The sequence below is a fragment of the Hetaerina americana genome, unplaced genomic scaffold, assembly GCF_022747635.1.
Source record: "Hetaerina americana unplaced genomic scaffold, ioHetAmer1.1.p SCAF_6, whole genome shotgun sequence".
Lineage (NCBI taxonomy): Eukaryota > Metazoa > Arthropoda > Insecta > Odonata > Calopterygidae > Hetaerina > Hetaerina americana.
Genome location: NW_027287205.1, coordinates 42628721 through 42653130, shown reverse-complemented (window position 1 = coordinate 42653130; position 24410 = coordinate 42628721). Strand labels below are relative to the sequence as shown.

The window sequence follows — 24410 nt, the reverse complement described above, 5'->3', positions numbered from 1 at the left end:
TTAATTAATAAATTGCGATCCAAGTCTGCATCCGCTCCCAGGAAACTGTGTGCATTAACAACACTGTTCCTAATTCTCTGCCTAACCACAATATAGTATTAATTGATATCTTCCTGATTCTGCAGGAATTTTCCTTGTGCACCTATGCCTTTTGTGGTGCTTAAACCATGTATTCATGATGATCAATCCCTGTCTCCTGCAGAATTCAATTGCTTTCTCCCCACAGTAACCGTAGCCCTCTACCTCATCACCATATCTTCTTTCGCCTACCGTCGCATTTCAATCCTCAATCATTATCAAATGTTTCCTTGCTAGAACACATGCGGTTATGTCCTCTGTCTGATCATATACCCTATCGACTTCTTCCTCCTTATGATTGCTCGGTGGCATTTATACCTGAACAATGATCAAGTTCGTCGGTTCTGCATTTACTTCTACTGGTATTATTCTGTTGCTTTTTCTATGATAACTCCGCTTCTTCCCACCTTTTTATTCAATATAATAGCAACCCCTTGCTGGTTCTCTTCCCCACTGCTGTATAGTACTGTTACTGCTTAAGTTTAACTTAGTCAAACACCCACTCCTCACATAAATTAGACAAAGTCATCTTAGGAATTCTAAATCTTAAGTAAGGCAGAATCACAGGTGGCCACAGGATTTTTCCGTCTTCTACAGGCTTTCCATTTTAGGTTGGACAAATGAGCGTGGATGTCCAAGCAATAATTGAAAAAAATGAAAATCACAAATAAATGTATTAATTTACCTTTAAACATAACAGTCCAGTTCAGATATTTTTTATTTTCCTCCTATTAATAATGTATTTATATAATCACTTCATTGGAGCAAGATTGAGACTTCATAGTCAATTCTTCCACCTAATCCCTACATGTTACATTAAAGACAATTACAAACACCCAAGCCCTAGTTGGAGTAAAACCAACCTAGGCAGGAATTGAACCTGCAAATTCTGAGTTGGCAGGCTAAGACGTTACCGCGTCACCACCAAGGCTGGCAATAACAGTAGAGAAAATTAATCACAACAATTAAAATGATAACAGTGAGGTGTCCTGCTTTAGGAGCATCCTCATTGAGGCTGAGTGACATTCCTTATTGATGACTTTGTGTGGTCACTAGAAAACAATTAAAAAATAGCAATTCAGCAAAGAAAAGGCTTCACAATCACAGTTGCTGTTGAAGAATTTAGCTAGTCCAAACCTGGAACACACCAGCTGAAAAAAATATGTCTGAAATTTTATTTTAGCCTTTATCAACTTCAACTGTGCATATCTGATTCTGGGGTCCAGTTTGTGTGGATTCCACCATAGATGGGATTCACTGTATTATCCATTTCAGAGGCATTGGAATCAGTGAGTGTCTTGTTTGAGGATCTTGCCAAGTCAGATCCTGAACTGGGAGTGTGTTACAGAAGTTGAGGTATTCTTATGAGAAATTTCGTTAATGAATCATAATCAAAAATTTACGTGAAAATTAGCTCCTGTTGAAAGGTTGTAATTTATTTCAACTTGTTGAATCTAAAATATTATTGCTCCTCCAGCTAATTAATTATTCAGTCAATAGCCATTAGAAATTAATTATTTTATTAATTACCGCATTTCCCTGCTCATAAAATTCTTCTGTGGATCAGGCAGTCTATAATTTTTCAGGTTAGAATATACAAAAATTCTTTGATCTGATCGAAAAGAATTTTATGTTAATACTTTATAATAAGATGAAAATAGAATTGTTGCTTTAAAAAATTAGGGACTATATAAATGTTTATTATGTATTTAAAATGTAGAATCCCTGAAATTTGTTATCAATTACTGTTGCTGTTACTGTTGCTAAAATCATACACACAGTTATTTTCACTGTCAAATTCTATAGCCTTTATTTCATATTCAAGTGCCAGATTTTGTACTATTGTAGTTTAAAAGTTTAGGCAGGCAATATCTCTTTGTGAATCCTTTTTACCATTATCTTGTCCCCAAAAAATCAGCAACAGACGTATCATCTTGTTAGTTAGAGGTGGGCCAAAATGTATTTCAGCTGCCTTGTTTCCATGTTCTCTTGTGCATTTCACAATTTTAAGTTTAACGGCTGCGATACTTAACAGCAATCTTCTCTCTCATTTGATCCTCTGCAGTTATTCTAACTTTTTGTGCAATACTTGTTTTCTGTGTGTAAAAACAGATAGGTGAGCTAAATAGAAAGGAACATATTATGGATTAAATGATGCAATGCGATGTATGATTTCTTTGAGATTTTTTTCAGGAGTACTGTCAAAGGAATATTAGAGCTCTATCACTTACTACTGCCTCAAAACTGTGTTTTTATCAAAATTTTTAGATTCAGACAACTATCTTGTATGCCTGAAGAGGATAAAAATATGTATTAGAAGGTATTTTTCCCAGCAAATCAGCTTGCAACTCTAAGGACATAATCATAACCATATACCTTTGGCTCCTAAGACAGGCTAGTTTTAGAGCACATTTTGGAGTAATTAAAGTGTCTAAAGGGCCAGGAAATATGGTAATACCCAATCCTGGTAGTATTCTGGACATATATGATGATAAATTTTAATAACTAAATGGTCAACGTGACATTGTACGTGGACAAATGAAAAATATATAAAATTGTCTATGCTTTCAATTTCCATATCAAAGTATTAATTATTTTTTAAGCATACTGTATTTTATGGTAGTATAATATCATCAGGATTCAAATTATTGAAAAATGGTTTCTAACTCTGTTATTATTACTGACTTAAAGTTGAAGAATCAATGGGTCATGTAAAAGTCTTTTTGCTATGAATACTCAGTAATCCACGTGCATTATTATTCTTGGAAAAATTGGATAAGAGAATTTCCTAGTTGAAGAAATATCATGCAGCTTAGTGAACGGTACTAAAGAAGGCTGAAGAAAGCGTTTAATTTTCAATAAGGATGCATTTGTTGATATAGCTTGGCTGAAGCAATGTATAGGCATCATAAGCTAAGTTGTCAAGAAAGAACCATAATGATTTAAATCCTTTGTGATTTAATTGCAAATTGCTCCTCTGGTAAAACAAAGAGATCCTTCAATACAGTTGAGCATATGTTTGGCGTTCTTTGGGATAGGTTTACCTTTTTTGAAATAGAGGAGCAATGCCTTGTCATTGTATGTATGTATATACATTGTGTATGGTATTACTGAGAATGTAAGATCCAAACTACTGAAATGATAGTTGCAAACAATTATTTCAAAGAGATAGATAAGTAGAATCTGATCATAAAAGCAGTTAAATATGTACATATTGGCTTTATAATGAATTTTGACCTTCCCAGTAACTCACAAAATGAAAATAACTACATGTTTTGTGTTACTGTAATTAAAATTTGCTGTAATTATTTGAAGTCTCTTATCTCTTTGTAAATAGTCCTGAATCCTTTCGTAATGTCGTAAACTGGCCTCCACGATTTTCAAATATTGGCTGTCATGCCCTTTTCCATATAAGTATCTTTTCTCTTTGTAATGAAAAATATGGGCAGTATTCTTTATATGGTAAGAACTTTAATGTTCATGAAATCAAATCCCATTTAATATAAAATGGTAACATTTTATGCATTATATTTGAGTCAATTCTTTGTTTTTCTTAGCATTACATATATAATAGCATTAAGAAAAAATTGTCATTCCATGGGAAAAATCCAATATTTTGATAAATGTTTTTGGTACATGATTGTTTATATGTAATAAATGAAAAGCATTCTTCGTTTGAGCCAACATATTTTCATGTTTAGTGTGAAATCAATGAGCTGGTTGTAAGTTCTGCCCAGTGGTTCATAGTTATAATTTTTATCAGAAATCATCCGCATTTGAACAAATACTAATAACAATTCCATATTTTTATTGTTAACTCTTTCCTTTGGAGATACTAGCAATAACACACAAGCTAGTGGCTAGTTTTTTTTTAAGGGCAAAATTTAAGAGTGACATTTAAGCTACACTGATTTATAGGTTGTTTCTTCTACAGAAAAATGTGGTTTAAAATTAAATTAGTTAAAAATCAAATGAGCTAGTTAAAAGGTGGAGTAAATCATGGGGAGACATGTCTTTCTCTTGTTTCTGTGTATTGTTATTGGAGAATAAGTGTTCAAAGTAATATTTTTAATAAATGTCATTTTTATTAAATTAAGTTGATAAATATTTTTATGGTTTTGTGGTAAAATTAAATGTTTACCTATTGTGAAATATCTGTAATACATTTCAGGGAAATGGGTGCTTAAAAATTTCCCTGCTCATCCCTTGTCAAAATTTCCTGCCTAATATCAGTTGGCATTTGTTGGCAACTTGACTAAAATTGTAGTGGATTTAAGAAGTTTATAATCCCTGGATATTATTGGGCCAAATCTGTTTCTTCAGCTGGACCGTATTCTTTTTCTACTCTTAATTTCACCCTGGTACCTACTGTACTGTGTTACCTACAATGTTACTGCTTCTACTTCTGTTCTGTGTTACCTACAAACTGGTGTTTTTAATTTTTTAAAAGCCTATTTTAGTAGAGTAATTATGACATGTACTTATTTCAGTGCTCTGATTCATTTTTTTGTTATTGGTAGTTTGTCATAATGAGGCCATTAATGCTAGTGTTGTACATATTTGCTTTTGTGTATTCTAATTAATGTACACAAGTTAATTTTCTTTTACTTTAAAATCCAATGATTTTTTTTTATTCCTCGATAAAGCCCATTTTGTAAAAGACATTTTCGATAATGTTTCCGGAATTGCATTTTCATTCTTTTTATGTTCTGTTGTTTCCTTATTGCATTCAGAGATGACATTTGTTGTTTTGAATTTCTTGTGCCCAATGACTAATTCTTGCTTTTAGTGACTTTGGAATGTGAGTGTGCATGCTTATGCATGGGTTTTCTATGGCTATGGTGCACTATAGCTTTGTCATCTGAGTTGATACACATTTCAATGATGTTTTGCATTGATAAGTTTGAGGTTGAATTATAATTCAATGATGACTCTTTTATCTAGTGTTCTTTTTGCTGAAAATTGGCATTTCAACTTTGCCTATATTGTGTGCCATCTCTATTTGTGAAATGATGAATCTATAATTGGAACAATTTTATCACAAGAAAACTAAAATAAAGATTTGCTTATAAGCATTCTCTGGGTGCTTTTTGCCATTTCAATGTTTCCCTATTATTCTAAAAATGAATAAACCTGATTAAGTTTTTTGATAAGTTTGACTCTTAGTCTATTAGGTTTACATTTGATCTCCTTACTTTTTTACAGGAATCTGAATCAGAAGAAGAATTGTCTGGAGTAATGGGTTACTTTGGAGAAGAATGGAAGACGCTTTTGAAGAGGTATGTAACGTTCACTGTAAATAGTTTTTAACACTTCTGAGCATATTTTGTGAGTAAAAATATTTAAAAATTCCTCCAAATTCCCATAGGTTTGAAAGGCAATTTTGCTGATTTCTTTTGTATCCTTCACACATAGGCTCTTGTTTGTTTTATGTCCTCTGTTTCTTTCAATTTTAAAATATTCTATTTTTCATACAATACTCAATATAATATTTATGAGATTCTGAAGATGTCGAGTAAGTATATATTGTAAGGATATTCACCTATACTTGGCATAATAATAATAATTCATAAGGTGAGAAAGAATGCTCATGAATTTGGAATTTCATATCATGCATGTGGTGATATTGTTGTGAAGGAGTTCATATTTCCTTGGTGGATGGGCTGTAGCGAATGGAATTTAGACCTTTTGTTTGAAATGTTTTCTAACTATTTGATAAATGGCATTTTAGGTTAGTTTAGCTTTTCTTGGCCCTGGATACATCTGAGGAAAAGTAAGAAAATTAGGCCATGAAAATACCCTTAAAATAGTGAAGTCGTAATTTTTTTGTGTGTTTCGTAGTTATTATGAGACTAAGTTTACCACATGAATAATTTAATAAACCGTCATAGTGATGATGTTTTTATCAATAATGGCAGATCCACTGGAAAATTATTTCTAAAAGTAAAGTATCTGATTAAGTAAAGAGGTTAACTAGCTGCATACTTTCAAGCTTCTTATTTATTCTACATAGTTTAGTGAGGTAATAGAAAAAAAGAGTAACAATTAATGATGTGCAGTGCATGAAGAGTTTGTAAGTCAGATACAGTTTTTTTTTTTTTAAGGTAATCTACCGGTTAAGGTAGGTTTTTGGATGGACACAACTATCAAACAAATATTTTATTACTCCTACAAAACACAAAATCCATCATCCTACTCTATATCAGGTCCCTCTTCATCTCTGAGTATTTTCTTCCTCCCTTCATCCCGTCCAACATCCCTATCCTGTTCCTTCCCTTTGCTCTTTTGCCCAACATTCTACCCTCTATCACAGTCTTCAACATCCCACTGCCGGTCAATACCCCCTTCATCCACTTTTCCTGCCTCCATAGGATTGCTCCCAACAAACCCCTCTCTTCGCCCACCATACCAAGTACTTCCTCATTTGTTTTCTTCTCTGTCCATTTCACCTTCTCCATTCTTCTCCACACCCACATTTCAAAAGCCTCCAGTCTACGTCTATCCTCCTGCTTCAATGACCACGTTTCCGCGCCGTACATAGCTACGCTCCATATCAAAGTTTTTACGAGTCCTTTCTTAACATCCTTACTCAAAGTCCCCGTCATCAACTCCCTCCTCCTTGTGAAAGCCTCTTTGCCTAGCGCAATTCTTCTCCTTACGTCCCTACTACTTTGACCGTGTTGGTCCAAAACACTACCGAGATACGTAAACTGCTCTACCTGCTCTAGTTTTTGCCCTCCTATTTTAATGTTAAGCTTAGCCTTTTTCTTTCTAGAAAATCGCATAACCTTTGTTTTCTTAATATTGATTCTCATCCCATACCTGTCGCACTGAATTTCCAATTCACTCAGCAATGCTTGCAGCCCCTTGGCTGACTGGCAAACTAAAGCTTGGTCATCAGCAAACCTAACTGATTTTACGAATTCCCCACCCACTTTCATTCCTACCTCGAGTTCTTCCCATGCCTCTTTGATCATTTCCTCTGCATACAGGTTGAACAGCAACGGTGATAATGGGCAACCCTGCCTTACACCCCTTCCTAACACTGCCCATCCTGACTCCCCGTTTCCCACCCGCACCTGAGCAGTCTGAGACATGTACAGGTTGCGGATTAGCCTCCTTTCCCTCCAATCTATTCCTATTTTCTGCGATATACTCATTAGTTTTTCCCAATTCACTCTATCAAACGCTTTTTCGAAATCTACAAAACAGGCAAATACCTCCTGGTTGTGTTCTATATTCCTCTCGATTAATAATCTCATTACTGCAATGGCATCACGCGTACCTCTCCCCTTCCTAAACCCAAACTGATCATCCCCTAATTAATCATTTGCCCTACTCTCTATCCTTTTGTTTATGATCCTGAGAACAACTTTAGCTGCGTGGGATATCAAACTAATTGTCCTATAGTCCTCACATGACGTGGCCTTTACCTTTTTCGGAATCGGAACTAAAACTGCTCTCACAAAGTCTTCCGGCCAGATTCCCTCCTCATAAATGCTACGGATCAGCCCATATAGCCTCTTCCTCCCACATTTTCCTAAGCATTTTAAAAGTTCCACGGGAATGTTATCTACCCCCACGGCCTTATTTAGTTTCATCTCCCTTAATGCCCTTTCTATCTCATTGTCTAGTACGCCTGGACCTAAGCTGTCTTCCTCTACGTCATTTTCTTTTTCAATGTCTAACTTTGTTGGTCTGAGTTCTTTACCATACAGTTCTTATATATACTCCTTCCATCTCTCTTGGATCTTTCCTGCGTCAACTATTACCTTACCCGCCTTATCTCTAACTGTTAGCATAGCTCTTCCTTTCTTACTTCCCGATAACGATTTAACTTTGCTGTACAGCGCACCAATTTCACCCTTCCTCTGCAGACTTTCCATATCCTCGCACTGCGTCTTCCACCATGCGTCTTTTGCCTTATTTGTTGCCCGCCTCAATTTATTGTTCAATTCTTTGTACTTCATTTTGCCTAATTCTGTATTTATATTCTTCCACTTTCGCCGCTCATCCATCTTTGTAATCATCTCATCCGTGATCCATGGTTTCCTAGTCCTTTTAGCGTTAACGGTTCCAATAGTGTCTTTTGCGGCTTTAGACAACCCTTTTTTGATCATTTCCCATTTTTCTTCGATAGTTATAAGCCCTTTACCATCCTCCATTATTTTCTCTACCACCTGTTTGTATTCCTTCCTTTTCAACCCATTTAATGCTTCTACATTCCATTTTCTAACTCGCCGCCCCTGCCTTATCTTTTTGAAACGTACGCTACATTTCATAACAACTAAATTGTGGTCAGAGTCCGCATCCGCCCCCGGGAAGCTGTGGGAATTTATCACACTGTTCCTAAACCTGTGTCTAACCAGGATATAATCTAGCTGATATCTTCCTGAGTCACCTGGCAATTTCCATGTATACCTGCGTCTTTTGTGGTGTCTAAACCAAGTGTTGGTGATGACTAACCCCTGTCTCCTGCAGAACTCAACTGCTTTCTCCCCGCGGTCATTCCTCGTGCCTAAACCGTAGTCGCCCACCTCATCACCATCTCTTCCTTCGCCTACCGTCGCATTCCAATCCCCCATCACTATCAAATGTTTCCCTGCAGGAACACACGCGATCATGTCCTCTAACTGATCGTATATCCTATCGACCTCTTCTTCCTTATGGTTGCTCGGTGGCATGTATACCTGAATAATAACTAAGTTCGTCGGTTCTGCTTTTATCTCCACTAGTAGTATTCTATCCGTTACCTGCTCTATGTTGACTACGCTTCTTCCTACCTCTTCATTTAATACTATGGCAACCCCTCGTTGGCTCTCGTCCCCGCCGCTGTATATTATTCTATACTTATCACTCCAGTAATCCCCGCTATCTTTCCATCTCACCTCGCATAGACCTAAAATATCTATATTTCCCCTTTCCATCTCTCGTTTAACATTCTCCAATTTCCCTGTCCTCATCATTGTCCTAACATTCCATGTTCCTATTCTAACTAATTTGGTTTTCTTCTCCTGCGTCTTCTGTCCTGCTGCTGCTGGTTTTCCCTTGCAAGGGTTTAGTGGGATGACAACCGCGGAAGCCTTGCCTCCCCCGCTGCCGGGCACGACACACGGCCGATTGGGCCGAGCCCCGTGGTTGCCAGGACTCAAAATATCTCTATTGTCCATCATATTTTTCTAGGGAATGATAATTGAGGTGGTTTCCCGTTGCCTTCCTCAATAGTGTTTTTAACGTGACACCATCACTTACTGGCCGCCCCACTGGGGTCAGACGCCATTGCAGCCGCCTCACTGAGGAACAGACGCTGCGTGGACTACCTTTCGTCTGGCTCCTAACCTTCGACCTATCTGGCATGGGTGACCCTACCAGGAGCAATTTTTATTACTCCCGCCAGCACAGCTCTAGGGGTCATCGGAACGCACAAGCCCTTCCACCACGTCAAGGTTGTAGTCCGGGGAGGGTCAGATACATTTACAACAGTTTTTATGGAAATTTGTGGTGCAAAAGGTGAAAGGATAAAATATTTGAAGTGTGGAGGAGATAATAATGATCTCAATTATGGTAATAATAATACATTTATTTGTCCGGAGATTTGTTGCATATTGATACATACACAAATATAGGACACGTCAGATATAAATTTCACAATTTTAGAAGAGATACAATATATATATATATATATATATATATATATATATATATATATATATATATATATATATATATATATATATAATATATATATATACTACCTTGATCAAAAAGTTCCCGGAATAACCACCGTGTGGCGCTCCCATCGTTCCGATTTGAGTTCTGTTTTTTTTGTTAAATTGGTACATCTGTTGTTGATATTCCCTTTAAATCTTAGTGTCATAACTTGACATTTGCAAAAGTTAGGTAGCCAAGAGTACATCTATCTCTGTGTGTGTTGGCGATTTTTTACAATTGCAGAAATGGATTTAAATTTGCAACAACGAACTTGTATTAAATTTTGCGTAAAAAACGGATTTAGTGGCGCACGGACGTTGGAAATGTTGGAAAAGTGTTTCGCAACAATTCTCTAAAAAAAACGGTCGTTTACCAGTGGCACGAGCGGTTCAGAAGTGGTCGTGAGTCAATCGAAGATGATGAACGCAGTGGCAGACCATCGACATCGAAAGTCGGTGAAAAAATTGATAAAGTAAAAGAAATGTTGGTCAATAACCGCAAATTAACCATCAGAGAAATAGCGGAGGACTTGAACATTGCCTATGGATCCGCCCAAGGCATTGTGGTTAATGATTTGGGTTTCCGTCGTGTAGCAGCAAAGTTGGTGCCAAGAGACCTCAATTTCATGCCAGAAAGAGACCGTGTTGACGTCGCAAAAGACATGATTTGCGAGGCTGAATCCGATCCCACATTCATCAAAAGGATCATTACTGGAGACGAGACGTGGGTTTATGAGTACGACACGCAATCCAGACATCAGGCAAGTGAATGGCGTTCACCAAATGAGCCGAGACCAAAAAAACCACGTCGTTTTCAGTCAAAAAAGAAGGCAATGCTGACGGTTTTCATGGATTACAACGGTGTAGTGCATCATGAATTTTTGCCAGAAGGCCAGACAGTAAACAAAGAGTATTATTTGGGCGTTATGAGACGTTTGCGTGAAGCAATTCGCCGAAAGAGACCAGAAATGTGGGCAGAAAACTCGTGGATTTTGAACCATGATAACGCACCGTCGCACAGTGCTATCATTATTCGTAATTTTTTGACGAAAAATGCAACAAATACCATCCAACAGCCACCGAATTCACCTGATTTGGCTCCCTGTGACTTCTTTCTGTTCAATCGAGTTAAAAAACCATTACGGGGAACGCGTTTTAGCAGCCGAGAGGAAGTAATGGAAAAATCGCAGGAAGCACTGATGGACATACCGAAAACCGACCGTAACTTTTGCAAATGTCAAGTTATGACACTAAGATTTATAGGGAATATCAACAACAGATGTACCAATTTAACAAAAAAAACAGAACTCAAATCGGAACGATGGGAGCGCCACACGGTGGTTATTCCGGGAACTTTTTGATCAAGGTAGTATATATATATATATACACACACACACATACCAATACACTAGTATAATTGCATATTAATTGTTTAAGCCAGAATTGACACATAGCGACAATTCAAGGTATTCATTTACAGAATAGAACATATTATTTTTTAAAAGGTTAAACAGCTTTTTCTTGAAAACAGGTACTTTTGTTTCATATTTGATTTCATGGGGAAGTTAATTGAATAACCTTAAGCCCATTGCTTTGGGCCCATGGGCAGTATTGTGTGTCCTGACAAATGGTTGGTGCAGGTCATTGCAGGTTCTTGTATAGTGACTATGGTAATTGTGGTTGGACTTGTAATGGGAAATATTACCCTTTGCATGTAAGATGACATTAAATATATATATGCAAGGTACTGATAATAAACCAAGTCTTTTGAAGAGAGGTTTACATGGTGCATGGCAAGGAGCATTGCTCATAATACGTATAATCCTCTTTTGGATTTTGAAGATTATGCCCACATGGGGAGAGGAACCCCAGAAGAGGATACTGAAAGTAACACGAGAATAAAATTCACCATGGTAAATGGATAGAAGGACCTCTAAATTTACAGAATATATAATATTTCTAATAAGGAAGCATAGGGAGCTTAACTTGCTACGTAATTTGAAATTGTGTTCCTCCCAAGACATGTTTCTATGCAGGATTACTCCCAGGAATTGGATACTGGAATTTTGGGGAATGCTCACACCTTCTACATCTACTGAGATTGCAGATGAAACTTTCTTATTAGTAAAATAAATCAGGCTGGACTTATTTATATTGGGTTTTAGAAAGTTATGAAGACACCATGCATTGAAAATCTGAGCTACTTCAGCTGCTCTTTTTGTCAAACTGTCTACTGAGGAGGCTGACACAATGATATTTGTATCATCAGCGTACAGTATTGGGTCTATCCCCTTAATGAACTTAAGCTTGTCTGGGAGATCATTGATATAGATTAAAAATAAAATAGGACCAAGTACAGAACCCTGGGGAACACCCAGTGTTATTTCTCTACCAGCTTTACTGAAATCGAAAAATAATCCTAAAGTTTCAGTTCTATTATCCAATCCTGAAAGTATTTGATTCACCATGTGATATGTGGCTGTTGTAGTGGACCTTGTTTTCCTAAATCCTTTATGGTACATAACATTAGAAAAATGTCTCAATGAAATTGGTAATTTCATCTACTACTCATTATTGCCTCATTCTTTGTATCAATTCCTTAAGCATTACCATGTTATGTATTCTATAAGTCAATGTTTAGTGAGTAGCTATGCGCTCTAACTAGGGACAAATAAAGAGGTCGGAGAGGTCCATGCTAGCTTGGTTTCATTGATTTTGATATTAATGGATGGGAAAAGGTGTTGGTGAGAATTAATATTTCATCTTAATTGATTACCCTATTTCATAAATATGAAAATTTCATAATATAATTATTGTCGAAAATACAGAGCTACAGGACCTGAGCCATATGTTTCTCTTGCCTACAAGTCTCAGTGTCCTTGGCAGTATAACATTCCCTTAAATAGTCTGTCTAAAAAGTGATGAAATAGCATAAAATAAATCATAATGCAGTTTTTCACGAGTATATCTTAGCACAGTTTTAGGAGTCACCCATGTATAAAGTGTAAAAACAACTGAGCCTGTAAGCGACCAGATCACAAGGATTTGTGAGTAATTTCTGTAATGTTCTTCATCTGGATAGGTTTAAGCAATGGTGCAGTGGTCATAGATAATGTTTGAAACAAAAAGCAGTTATATATGGATGGAAATTATTTTATCATAATTAAATTGGCATGAATATATCACCAAATTATTGTATGGAAGTGAAGCGAAGTCAACTGTATGTAGTGCTAGAAGAGTTGATGGTACAAACTGGAGCTATAGAGTGAAAAATGAGTGAGTTATGAAAGAATGTGGGTTGAATGCACTGGAAAAAGTATGAAGGGAGTGTGTTATGATGATTTGGATATTTTGGGAGAATGGATGATAGCCAACTTATCAAACAGACGTACGTGAGAAGAATTAATGGTTATGAAAGAGGAAAGGGATAAAGAAACAGATGAGTCTGTTCAAGGTATTCCATCCTTTAAAGGTAGGTTTTGGATGGTGTCTTAACTACTATTATCTTCTACATATCCAGAGAACATCTTTTTTTCTGCATTAATTTGCTTCTGCAGTTCTTTACAACTTGTGTCTGCCTTCATGGGGTCTGCTCTTCAACATACCACAAGCTTTCGATGCTTCCTCAACCTATTTTCTCTGCCCTTTTCGAATTTCCCCTTGCAGCTTTTTCTCTTCACCCACCATATTTAAAACTTGTTTTGTTCCTCTATCTATCCAACTTATAACTAGCTTCTTCACTACACCCACATACCAAAACCATCAAATATATGCTTATTCTCTCGCCTCAGAAACCCAAAGTTCTATGCTTCATGTTGAACCCTACTAATATTTTCTTCATATCTTTACTTAGTTTACCTGTCATTATTGCTCTTCTCCTTGCATATTCCTTTCTACTTTAATATTAACTTATATTTCCTGTTTTTCAATAATATCATTGCTTTCCTCTTCTTGTGGTAAATACTTATCCCATACCTCATGCATTGCTCCGGTAAAATAAGTGCAAAAACATAACTACCTTACTAATGGTTGATCAATTGTCAAATTACCTGAATTATTCATTTTGCCACCTACAATTTTTACCCAGCTCAAGTCTTTCCCATGCCACCCTAAACATTTCATTAACAAATGTATTCCCCCATGTAATGTTGATCCCTTCCCAATAATGCTATCCTACAGACGATGAAAAATATGCATTTTTCTGCAGTTACACCCTCTCACCTGAATAAAATCACTTTCCGGCCTGCCATTTCTTTGTTTTGGAGAATGGGTTGTAATCTGAGAGTACCATATCTGGAGACAAGGGACAATGAGAAACAGGTTCAAATTGTGGCTTCCATCAATTTATGTCCACAACTGTAGAGGATTGAGATGGTTTGTCACGGTGTGCTGCAAAGGACTTTTTTGTGGGTCAATGTGGAAACATTCTTGCAGCTTGGAAATGTGTTTAATAATGATTTATAGCATGCACCTTTAATAGTTTGACCCTTATCTAAATAGTCATGAAGATTATGGTTTCAGGTGTATATAGGTGTATCTATGTTTTGTTCTCAGTGATGAAAAATGCCTGCAATTTTGTGTGTATGACTTAAACAACTGCAAACTAACCCTGAAGTATGTAAGAATGTTAATGCAAAATATCCATTCACTTAAGATGCCTACAGCATTAGCACTGTCATTTACCTTCACTCTTCTGACATTAGTCAATATATTGTATATTTCACCAATGATATGTGGAGTAATGACCTCAAACAGACAGTCATAATGTTCAGCATATTTTGTGCTCATATGATCATTCCAAAAGGTTTGAAACTATTATAATGACAGGAGAAAATTAATGATAATTAGCTCTATAGTCACCAGAGGCAAATTTCCATTCATGAAATAATATTTTGAACACCTGTGAAATTTATTTACATCTTTTATTTGTTTACTCAGTTTGCTCAAGTCATAGGAACACTGAACACTGAGTAATTAGCAGTTCTGGCCAAAACTTGGGTGTATTCCTTCCAATATGCTGCCAGATAAGAATAATTTTGATGTGCACCAGTGGTGCAATCTCTCCGATTCTCCTCTGACTTTTTAAACTACCTTCATAAAGATACTTGTGTGGGAAGATAAAACAATTACATGGAATTTCATGTTTTATCATCGACATGACTCATTTTGATGATTAAATATTGAAACATTAGTCTTGTTGATGAATAAATCATTAGCTTACTCTGGTTTGTTTTTTCTTTCCACATTGAAAGGAAGTTTCACAAAGTCGACGATTCTACTATAAGATTTTAAAGTGATGTTAAGGGAACTTCTTAAGCATTTCTGACTGGTATCATCATTGTTTTTTCTTCTCTGTAATTTTTCATCGTGTTTATTAATTATATATTATTTTTCTTGCATAAAAGAGTGTCTCCAAGAAAATGGGTTCATTGATTTGAATGGCCCAAAGTTTCTGAAATACTTTTTTAAATGAGACATTAAAAAACTGCCATAAGTGTGATGGTTAAATCTGGGTACAGTGTGAATTTATTTTGTATAACTATACAAGGAGATGGTTAAGGGTATGATGGATCCAGGCCATGCATGAGACCTGCTGGGTGTGAAATCTTAGAATTGTCAAGGGATGGTTATCATGGGAAATTTTAGAAAACTCAGTTGACTTTTTTTTTACAGTTCTCACAATTAACTGTTCCATTGACTGAAACTTGTAAATTTTTTCCATGCAAAAAAATCAGGCAAGAAATGGAAATGGAAGCCTTGAGACAAAGGCACCAGCAGGAGATTCAGATGTTCCAAAGCAGCATTATGAGGATGCCGTGTGTACCAGTTTATCAGCAGGATGTACCACAACGAACTCATTCTCTGGCCAATGCCGTCCACAACCAGCATGTGCGCATGTCATCCTCACCAGTGCTCCTCTGTCCGACAGTCACTAGAGGAATGGAGGGTAGAGAGGTTAACAGTAGCAGCAACGTCACTTGTCCAAAGAATCCTTCCAAGGAAGAAATTGTGTGGAGGCCATTGAGCATGTGCCCTAGAGTGGCAGGGCCCGGGGTTCATGGGTTTCAAAGAGTGCAACCGACCATGAGTGGTGCGGGTTTACACCACCGGCAGCTGCCCCCGCTGTCAGTGGCCCACGGGGGTGGCATTCCCCCACTGGAAAGTGATCGACAAGGTTGGTGGAGGGAGCCAGGTATCTGGTCAGCTGCAGCCATGGCTCCACACGAAGTGTATCGTTTAGAGAAAGGGGATAGTACCGGTAGCGACCCAGAGGTTGAGCTCTAGGTAAGGGTTGAAATGGCCATAACTCAGTTATTGTAGCCATTTTGAAGGATATCCAGTGAGCTTTTCATTCAGTGAAGGGAAATCGAAAAAAGGTGATATGTATGTTAGTGGATAAAGGAGTGAGATTTCTTCTTAGCTTTAAACATTTTGTTGTGTCTGTATTAAAAAGAAACTTTTTACCTGTTTCAGTTCATACATGTATGTACGATATTTTATTATAGAATGTAATACAGAGAAGAAATAAGGTGGTTGTAAATATTCGTTTAGTTCCAAAAGCAAAGACAGCAAATTTGATTGCTCCACATATTTATTTACCTGATATGTCATTGGTTTTTAGAAATACATGGCCAAAGAAGCATGTGGGACAGTTGTTTGAATTGTAAAGTTTCCAAAGCAATTGTGGACTAATTGGACATGTGTGTGTGAATCCTCGAATGAAGAATAATATTCAATGCAAAAATATTTGGAATGATATGATAACATGGAACCCCCTGACTGAAAACTAACTCAAAATTTTTTATCTTGACACAAATGTTGTTGTAGACCATGGAGAAAAGGCCTGGAATGCAATAGAGACTGGAAATGTTAGTACTTTGAATCCTTTGCCATCAAGATACCGTTTTCTGGGCCATAAGTTTTTTAATGTATTGCAGTCAGTTCATGGTCTTGTTAACTTTAGTTATTTTGTGTTTGCAGAAATTGTGGGTTAGGGCAGTGCAGTCTTGGAAATTGGGGAGGTGACAATGTTGCATGTTATCAGCTATGTTGCTGTAGCTAGTGACCATTGCTTGAATATCATAAACAATATTTAAGTTTATTTTAGACATTAATAAATTGGCCTAATATCTGCCCTTAATAATAATGTTGCCTTTGAATGACACCTTGGATATTAACTGAATTTCATTAAATCACCCCAGTAAATGAAATGGGCTCATAATGGACTGATTCCAGAATTGCAGTGGGCAAGCATATCCATCTATTAATTATGGACCATTAATTAAAGTACATAATGTGAAAAAGACCTTTTAATATAAGTAAATACATTTTTAATTGTCTCACAGGTACCAGTCACACTGAATTAGATCAGTAACAGTTCCATATCCTGTGACATATTGTGTAAATACATACTGCCCTTGAAAATATGAATATCTTACATAAACAATGTCACTGAAACAGCATCAGCTGTGATTTATATGAAAATTACTCATATTATTATCATTTTGAGTTACATTATCTGGTCCAATGTTGCATTCATAACATTCTGAGACAACTTTGCTCATGCTTTTAAGTAGATTTTATTATTTTTAAGTCTTAAGTTTTCCTAGATGGCCTGTGAAAAATTGCCATGTTTCCTTTCATCAATGGTTATTTTTGCTTTTATAACAGAAAAAGTTTATTGTTTTAAACAGTTATTGTATTATTTAGTAATCAGTCAGTTTTAAAAATGAATATATCTTGTTTAATGAAAGGGTTGATAAGTTACAGGAAAAATGTCCTTGAAACTTATTTAGTCAAACAAGAAGTGGACAATTAAAAGGCTTATGAAACATTTGTGATATTTGTGATAAAATGTTGGTGAAATTATTATGTTGCATTGGTAGATTGTGAGCAGATGAGTATTTGAAGGTTGTAAGAAAGTGATTTTAGTGTGTGAAATCAGGGTTATAATTTTCTGTTAATTTTCACTGTTTGTTTAAATGGGAATGGCTGCAGGCTCTGCTGGTTACAAAGAATGGTAGGTCGTACCTTATCTCTTGCTTTTAGATACTTGAGTAGACAATTTGCTATAATAAAATCTGTCAGCAATTCAGTTTACATTAATTTTACTCTCTAAAATGTATTTGCTGAGTTATTAATTGTAGATTGATAGGGGTTGCTGAAGAATCAAAGAGGTTAGAAGTACATATCCTCATCAATTAAGGCTTTCAGCAGTTGCAAAGCCAATGAAACTACTGGGTCATAATGATATTATAATAACTATATCATCAGTGCTTGTTTGCTTTTGAAAACTTGCCACCAATTTTCAAATAATAGCTTTTTTATTGAAAGAAAGATAGATTACCATATATTTATACATAAAAGCTTATGATAGTAACTTTCTAAGTATCTGTAACAAACATGACTCCCTAAACCTTAAGCGTATGTATGGTAGACAATGTTGTAGTTCATTCTGAATGTCTTCTTACCCAAAATTTAATTGTAACATTTTTCATTGGATTGTGCACTAACTCCTCATTAAAGATCAGGTTATATAACCCTATCTGTGCATGTGCACTACGTTGCCTTACCCAAAGTCAACACACTAATCAGTTGAGTTACTAGAATTATTACTCACAAATATTTGGTTTCATGTATTGCGGTGCATAAGTCAATAATTGGAGTTTTCTTTTAAATCCATTTGCTCAAGAAGTTGACTAAATACCTAGCTACTTAAAATGCTGTTGAAAATGTTGCAGAAAAATCATCTGTTTGATAATTCAATTATTAATTCAATCTCAAGTAAAAAAATGAAAGCCGTGACTCATTGATGAATATTATTGAATCATCTCCCCAACAAGTAGTGCATATCCAAGCTTAGGTTCACATTTTTATTTTTGCCTATGTCATTTTTTCAATCAAAATATTTTCATGCCAAACAAGTGATTTATTATACAAGATTTCACATAAACCCATATCTTCTAACACATGGTCTCGATTAAAGGCCAATGTATGCACCAAGTTGACTTATATATCACAATACTTGGAAATTAATTTGTTTGAACCACTTAGTATGGTTTCACCTTTTATTTTTATCAAAAAATGGCATATTACTTTTCATTTTTGTCCATCATGATTAGTTTTATTTCTCATAGTGTCTGAAAAGAGCAACCCGTTTTCAATAGAAAGTATTCACATTGACCCCAAGCAATGAAATTTGAAAGTGCTTCCCTCAAAAGTGTTTGTTGTACTAATTCAGGTGTCTAAAACAATCAATCATATTGACCGTAACACAAAGAGAATAAGTGATAACTGTGATTGTATTTTGTCTATTAATGCTACTAATACAATTATGGGAAGAAAGACTGAAAATATTTTAAAGGGATGTGTCAGAGGCAAGACTTTGTAAAGAGCTTTGTTTTTAAAGAGAAATTGGTAAAGAAATTAATTTGGTTTAGTGGAACATTGTATCTGTTTTCAGCACAATGTAGTCAGTTAACTGAACCTTGGCCTTTTTCTTAGCATTGATTGTTGAAAAATTTTAAAGCATAAACTGGATCATAAATAAATGGGAGGATTAAATGGTATGGTATTTCTTGGACTAAATTTCATGACATTTGTGATTTACTGAAAATGTTGTTTGTTATTACTTTTAGTAAATTCCACGTTAGTTAATGTGTGCTTAAGGTGTTTGTTCCATTTTATGCCATCAATGTTAAATCACCAGCATTAATTTTTTTAATCCATATCATTTAATCTTTTGTATACTTGGATTACATATTCTGAGGAATTGGAATAAGGTGTGTGGTTGTACTCCCAGAGTTTATGCTGGGACTTTGGGGAAGAAGTTATCTTGGGAATACCCCATTTATTACATTTTATTTATGCAGTAACATTAGAATTCCATGTCCTTTGCTTTTCTGAAATTATTTTTATTCTCTGAGCTGAACCTATCAAGTCGGGTATCAAGAATTTTCATGAAGGGGCATGTTGTTAAAAATTAAGTGGTGTACCTTGTTAACAGTAACTACCAAAATGCCTGTATTTATCCAAGTGTGTTTGATGTACTTGGGAAGGTAAAAAAAAATGCAGGTGACTCAATTTCAAAATTAATGAAATAACAAATGATCATTTTTCATTTGGAGTGAATCACATAATATATACTTCCCATTATGGTGACATTGTTCGAATGTTTAATAATGTTTTCAAATGATTCCTAAATACAAAAAGTAATGCAATAAATTTCATGATATATGAACTCCGTATTTTTAATATGAAGTTCAAATATATTTTAAGTTACAAAATTTAATAGTTCTAAATGGTTTCTAATGGGTTAACTCATTAATTCATGTGGTATTATTGTTGTGTTCCCAAGTATTGTGTGCATGCAGTGTGTATGTTTGTATATTGTATGAGTGTTGGTGTGTGTGTGTGCATGTACCTCACATGGTCATGTAACCATGTACTCCCAGTACATACACTGGTGATATTGTTTCACAGAAGTTTTCTTAACTTGTATACACATTTTCACTAGAGCCACCAATGTCATTTTAACTCTATAATTTGAGTTTCAAAATTTCTTCCTCAGTGTTCGATATATGTCATGCTACTTTTAAGTTGAAGTTTTGAGTGAGAGCTAAGTTCTTTGTTTTATTGAAAAATTCTACCACACTGTTCTGGTATCTTCAACAAAAATGTCTTGCATGTGTGAACATGCAACTATATAAATTTACATATATGCCTATAATATATATATATATATGTGTATATATATATATTAAGTATTTATTGTACAGTGTCAATGTGGGTTCTATGCTTCCTTTTGTTTGTGCATAGTTAAAAATAATGCTCCTTTGTTCATAAATATTTAATTGCTAATTATTGGTGTATGCCTTTTCTTATTCCTTAACCCTTTCTAAGATTTCAAATAGTTTTAACATACCTATGTTATAATTATTCATAATAAGAATTTCTGATAATCTAGTCATCCTGCTGATGCTCTTTTGCTTGTTCAAAATTAACATTTTAATAAATGTATTAACTATTGAAAATTTCTATTACTTTGTTATTAAATCTTTGATAGTTCCAATTATAACATAATGCATTTTTCCAACTAATTGCATAGTGAAGTTAAAGTAGAGTTTGTTTTGCAATTTTGTTTTAATAATTAAACTAGTGGAATTGGTAATCAATCAGGACATCTCCATATCCAACACATGAAAGAGAAAGCAGAAGAAAGCAAGGACCTGTTCCGAAGCAGGTAACTGCACATTCCTAAGTATTAAAACCATTTTTATTGAATGCCACGGAGGTTATTACACTTCCCATAAAACCAGTATATTGCTCTGTCATGTTTTCATTTAAAATTATGTAAGCATAATGCACTTGTGTAAATTTAAGATTCAATGTTATTGTTTCTTAAATGCAAAAAGAGGTATTCACGGTTCGTATGTAAAATAGGATCCTGTTCATGTTATATTGACTCTTAATTTGTGCACACCCTCTGTGGATGAACTCTTTCTTCTCTCGCATTGCTCTAATAGTCTTGTTTCAGGGATCACCTAAGAATTATTTTATATTCCAGAAAGATGAGCTTTAAGGATTTCCCTATTTTCACTTGAGTGTATAATGTTGTCTATCAACATTCAAAACCTTAACTAGGAAACTTTCCAGCTGATTCTGAGTGAATAATTAAACAAATTTTCATGAAGTTATTGATTTGCATGTTGAATAAATTCACATATGAAAGATGAGTCCACCATCAGTGTAAGTTCAATTGTTGTCTATGTCACCTTTTATTATAAAAATTCAGAGATAGGTATTACTTTCATACCAACTCTTGTTTATTGCCTGAGGTATCTGCTAATTGATCAGTGTTTTTGCTACTTAACTTGAATTTTTAAAAGCTTTAATAATGGACCAGGTTAAATATCATTGAGAAACTTCCATGGTAGTGGTGAATAGTTAGTGTAGTATATGTCCTGGGAAGAGGGGGTTTTATCCTGAAGATATCAATATTCATCAATCATCGTTGCATTTAATTCGTATAAGTGAAAAACTATACCAACATATCTCTGTGAAAGTCAGTAGAAATGGTGAAAAGCAGGCTTGGTAATTAAAAAGGATGAGCATCCTTTTGAATATTGGCTTTAACTACCAAAATATTTAACATTAATCAAGAAAATGGAAGGTTTTGTTATTGCAGGCGGCATATATTATTTCTTGAGTAAGACCATGACTGGCAGGCAACTTAAACTGCTGCATGAATGCACTTAGGAAGGGCAAAATCATAATCTGCATAATACAACAGAAGATTTTTGAATTTTTCTCAATTGTGGAATAAATGATGTTTGACAAATACTGGGAAAACTCCACAAATTTATAATATCTTACAATATGCATTTGTCTGTCAAGTATCCACTAAATTCCAGCAGCTCTTAATTGGAGAGAACATAGCATTATTCAAATGCTTTGTGGAATGGTAACATAGCGAAGAAGCAAGAGAGGGTCTTCGCTGGATGCAGAGCTTCATAAAATCAGTGAGGTCTGTAAACTGTTCCTCCAAAATGACACCACAAGTATCAAAAACATTTCCAGGGGAGGGGGAATTAACCATTCATGGATCCTTGCCCTAAAATGAGCAGTTAACAGTAGTCCAACAAGAGCATTGAGCATCCAGGTAAACGCTCCCCTGCAAGGTCTATCCAAAAAATATGTGAGCTGGTGCAATCTGGCGGCCATGATGCGGGCTATAGCGGCGCCAGTTGCCTGAGACCCAAAGAGCCATCTGTGTTTGGCAGATCGTTGAGCTGTGCGTATGGTGTCAGTTATATAAATTTCTGTTGCCCTTGTTTTTACTCATTGTCAAAAATGGAAATTGACGGAATCACGGAGCAATGAAGCAGCATAGAGTTTTTGGTGAAGTGGTGTAAAGGTTATTAAGAAATAACTGAAATGTTGGCAGCTGATTACAGTGATAATGGTCTGAATAGAACATCTGTTTTCAAGGGAATAAAATCAGACAAAAAAATCAAGAAAAAGCCGATCGAAAATCAAAGTCAAGCTCCTGCTTTTCTTTGATGTCGAAAGTGATGTTCATCATGAATTTCTTCCTGAAGGACAAACAGTAAATGATAAAATGAAATAATTTACATTATTTATAAATAATCATTAATCGTTCCATAAAGTTACACCTGAGACCACAAATTTCAGTAAATGATGAGTTCTTCCTTACAGTTCTCAAGCGTTTGAGAGATTGTGTGTGTGACCAAATTTGACTCAGGGCGATAGATGGATAGATTCACCATGGCAATGCACCTGCACATTCAGCATTGATTGTTCGCCAGTTTCTGGCAAAAAATTCAATCGTCATCCTTGATCATCCTCCTTATTCACCAGATCTCGCCCGCTGCAACTCTTTCCTATTCTCAAAATGCAGAAATGTGATGAGGGGGACATCCCTGGGAAGATGTGGACGCAAAGCAAGAAACAACGAGAAAACTAAAAAGCCCAACTGCCGAGGACTTCCAAGGGTGCTTTAAACAGTGGAAAAGAAGATGGAATAACTGCATAGTAGCAAATGGAGAGTACTTTGAAGGAAACAAAATCGATGTAGACTAAAGATTGCAAAATGAAGTTTTTATGGCCTCAGTTTAATTATTTATTGGACAGACCTCATATAGCAAATGTTCCACCAATTTTTTTCAAGTTAACCTCACCATGCAAAGTAGCTTATGTGCCTATTTGCTTCCATCGATTTTATTGCTTTGTTGAGATAATTTCCCTGTATTCTCTTTTGCTTATGACTTGTAATATAATATTGTTTCTGGTTAGGATATCATGAGGCAACCATGTTGTCAATTTTTTCTTGTAAAGAGTGTGACACAAAGGTAGGAGCTGTTTGTCTTTAGACTTCTTTAAAAGTGTCTTTATCTATTATCAAAAGTCATTGGAGGCAGGAGCCATGACCGTAACCTTAGATTTTTTGTGCTGTCATAAAAATTACACCTAAGAACTCAGTCTGGATTTAGAAACCCATCAAGAATGTGCGTTGGTGAGCTGCTGGGAGCAATAACATCCCCATGAAAGCAGTGGATACGGAAGGCGATGATTATTGGATAGGCTTCCCTTGTATTTGATCAAGCTTCTCTTCTCCCAATGCTCATGCTGTCCAATTAACACCATCCTTAGGAAATTTTCTTTGTTTCGGTGAGCCTCCTTTATTACTAGGTGCGTTCAAGTTTTAAGATATCCCAGTTTACCCTCGTGACTGGGAGTAAATGGAAAATGTGTTTGCGCGGAGGTTCGCGGGTTATCTTTACGGATACAACGCAACGATGTCTCCACCATAAGATTCTGTCTTCTATACATGACTTTGGAATGAGGTAACGTTAACAGCCATTTGTAAATAGCGCCAACATTAATATATATGCTGTGATACTTCATGCCATTATGAACGAAATATATTTCTTCGTTTTTTCGTAAATATTAGTCTGAATAATATAATTTTGAATTATTATTAATAACTGCAATTAGAAAATGCAAGACCAATCATGGGCAAGGCGCTATTAACCAATGGGGTAGCAGTTAGCAGCCGGCCAAAAGAGTCGCCGTAAGTGTGTGGAATTTGAGTAGAAAAGC

General features: G+C 35.6%; 1 protein-coding gene across 5 annotated transcripts in view; it reads left to right on the top strand.

Annotated features, from left to right (window-relative positions):
* Wnk (Wnk kinase) overlaps nucleotides 1–16935 on the top strand; it is a 128344-nt gene extending 111409 nt beyond the window's left edge. For all 5 annotated transcript variants that reach the window (XM_071594360.1, XM_071594363.1, XM_071594362.1 and 2 more), the window contains 2 exons: nucleotides 5284–5357; nucleotides 15524–16935. In XM_071594360.1, coding sequence (XP_071450461.1) covers nucleotides 5284–5357; nucleotides 15524–16073 — 624 coding nt within the window. In that variant the 3' untranslated portion in view covers nucleotides 16074–16935. The remainder of the gene's footprint in view (nucleotides 1–5283; nucleotides 5358–15523) is intronic.
* Nucleotides 16936–24410: the final 7475 nt, after the last annotated feature.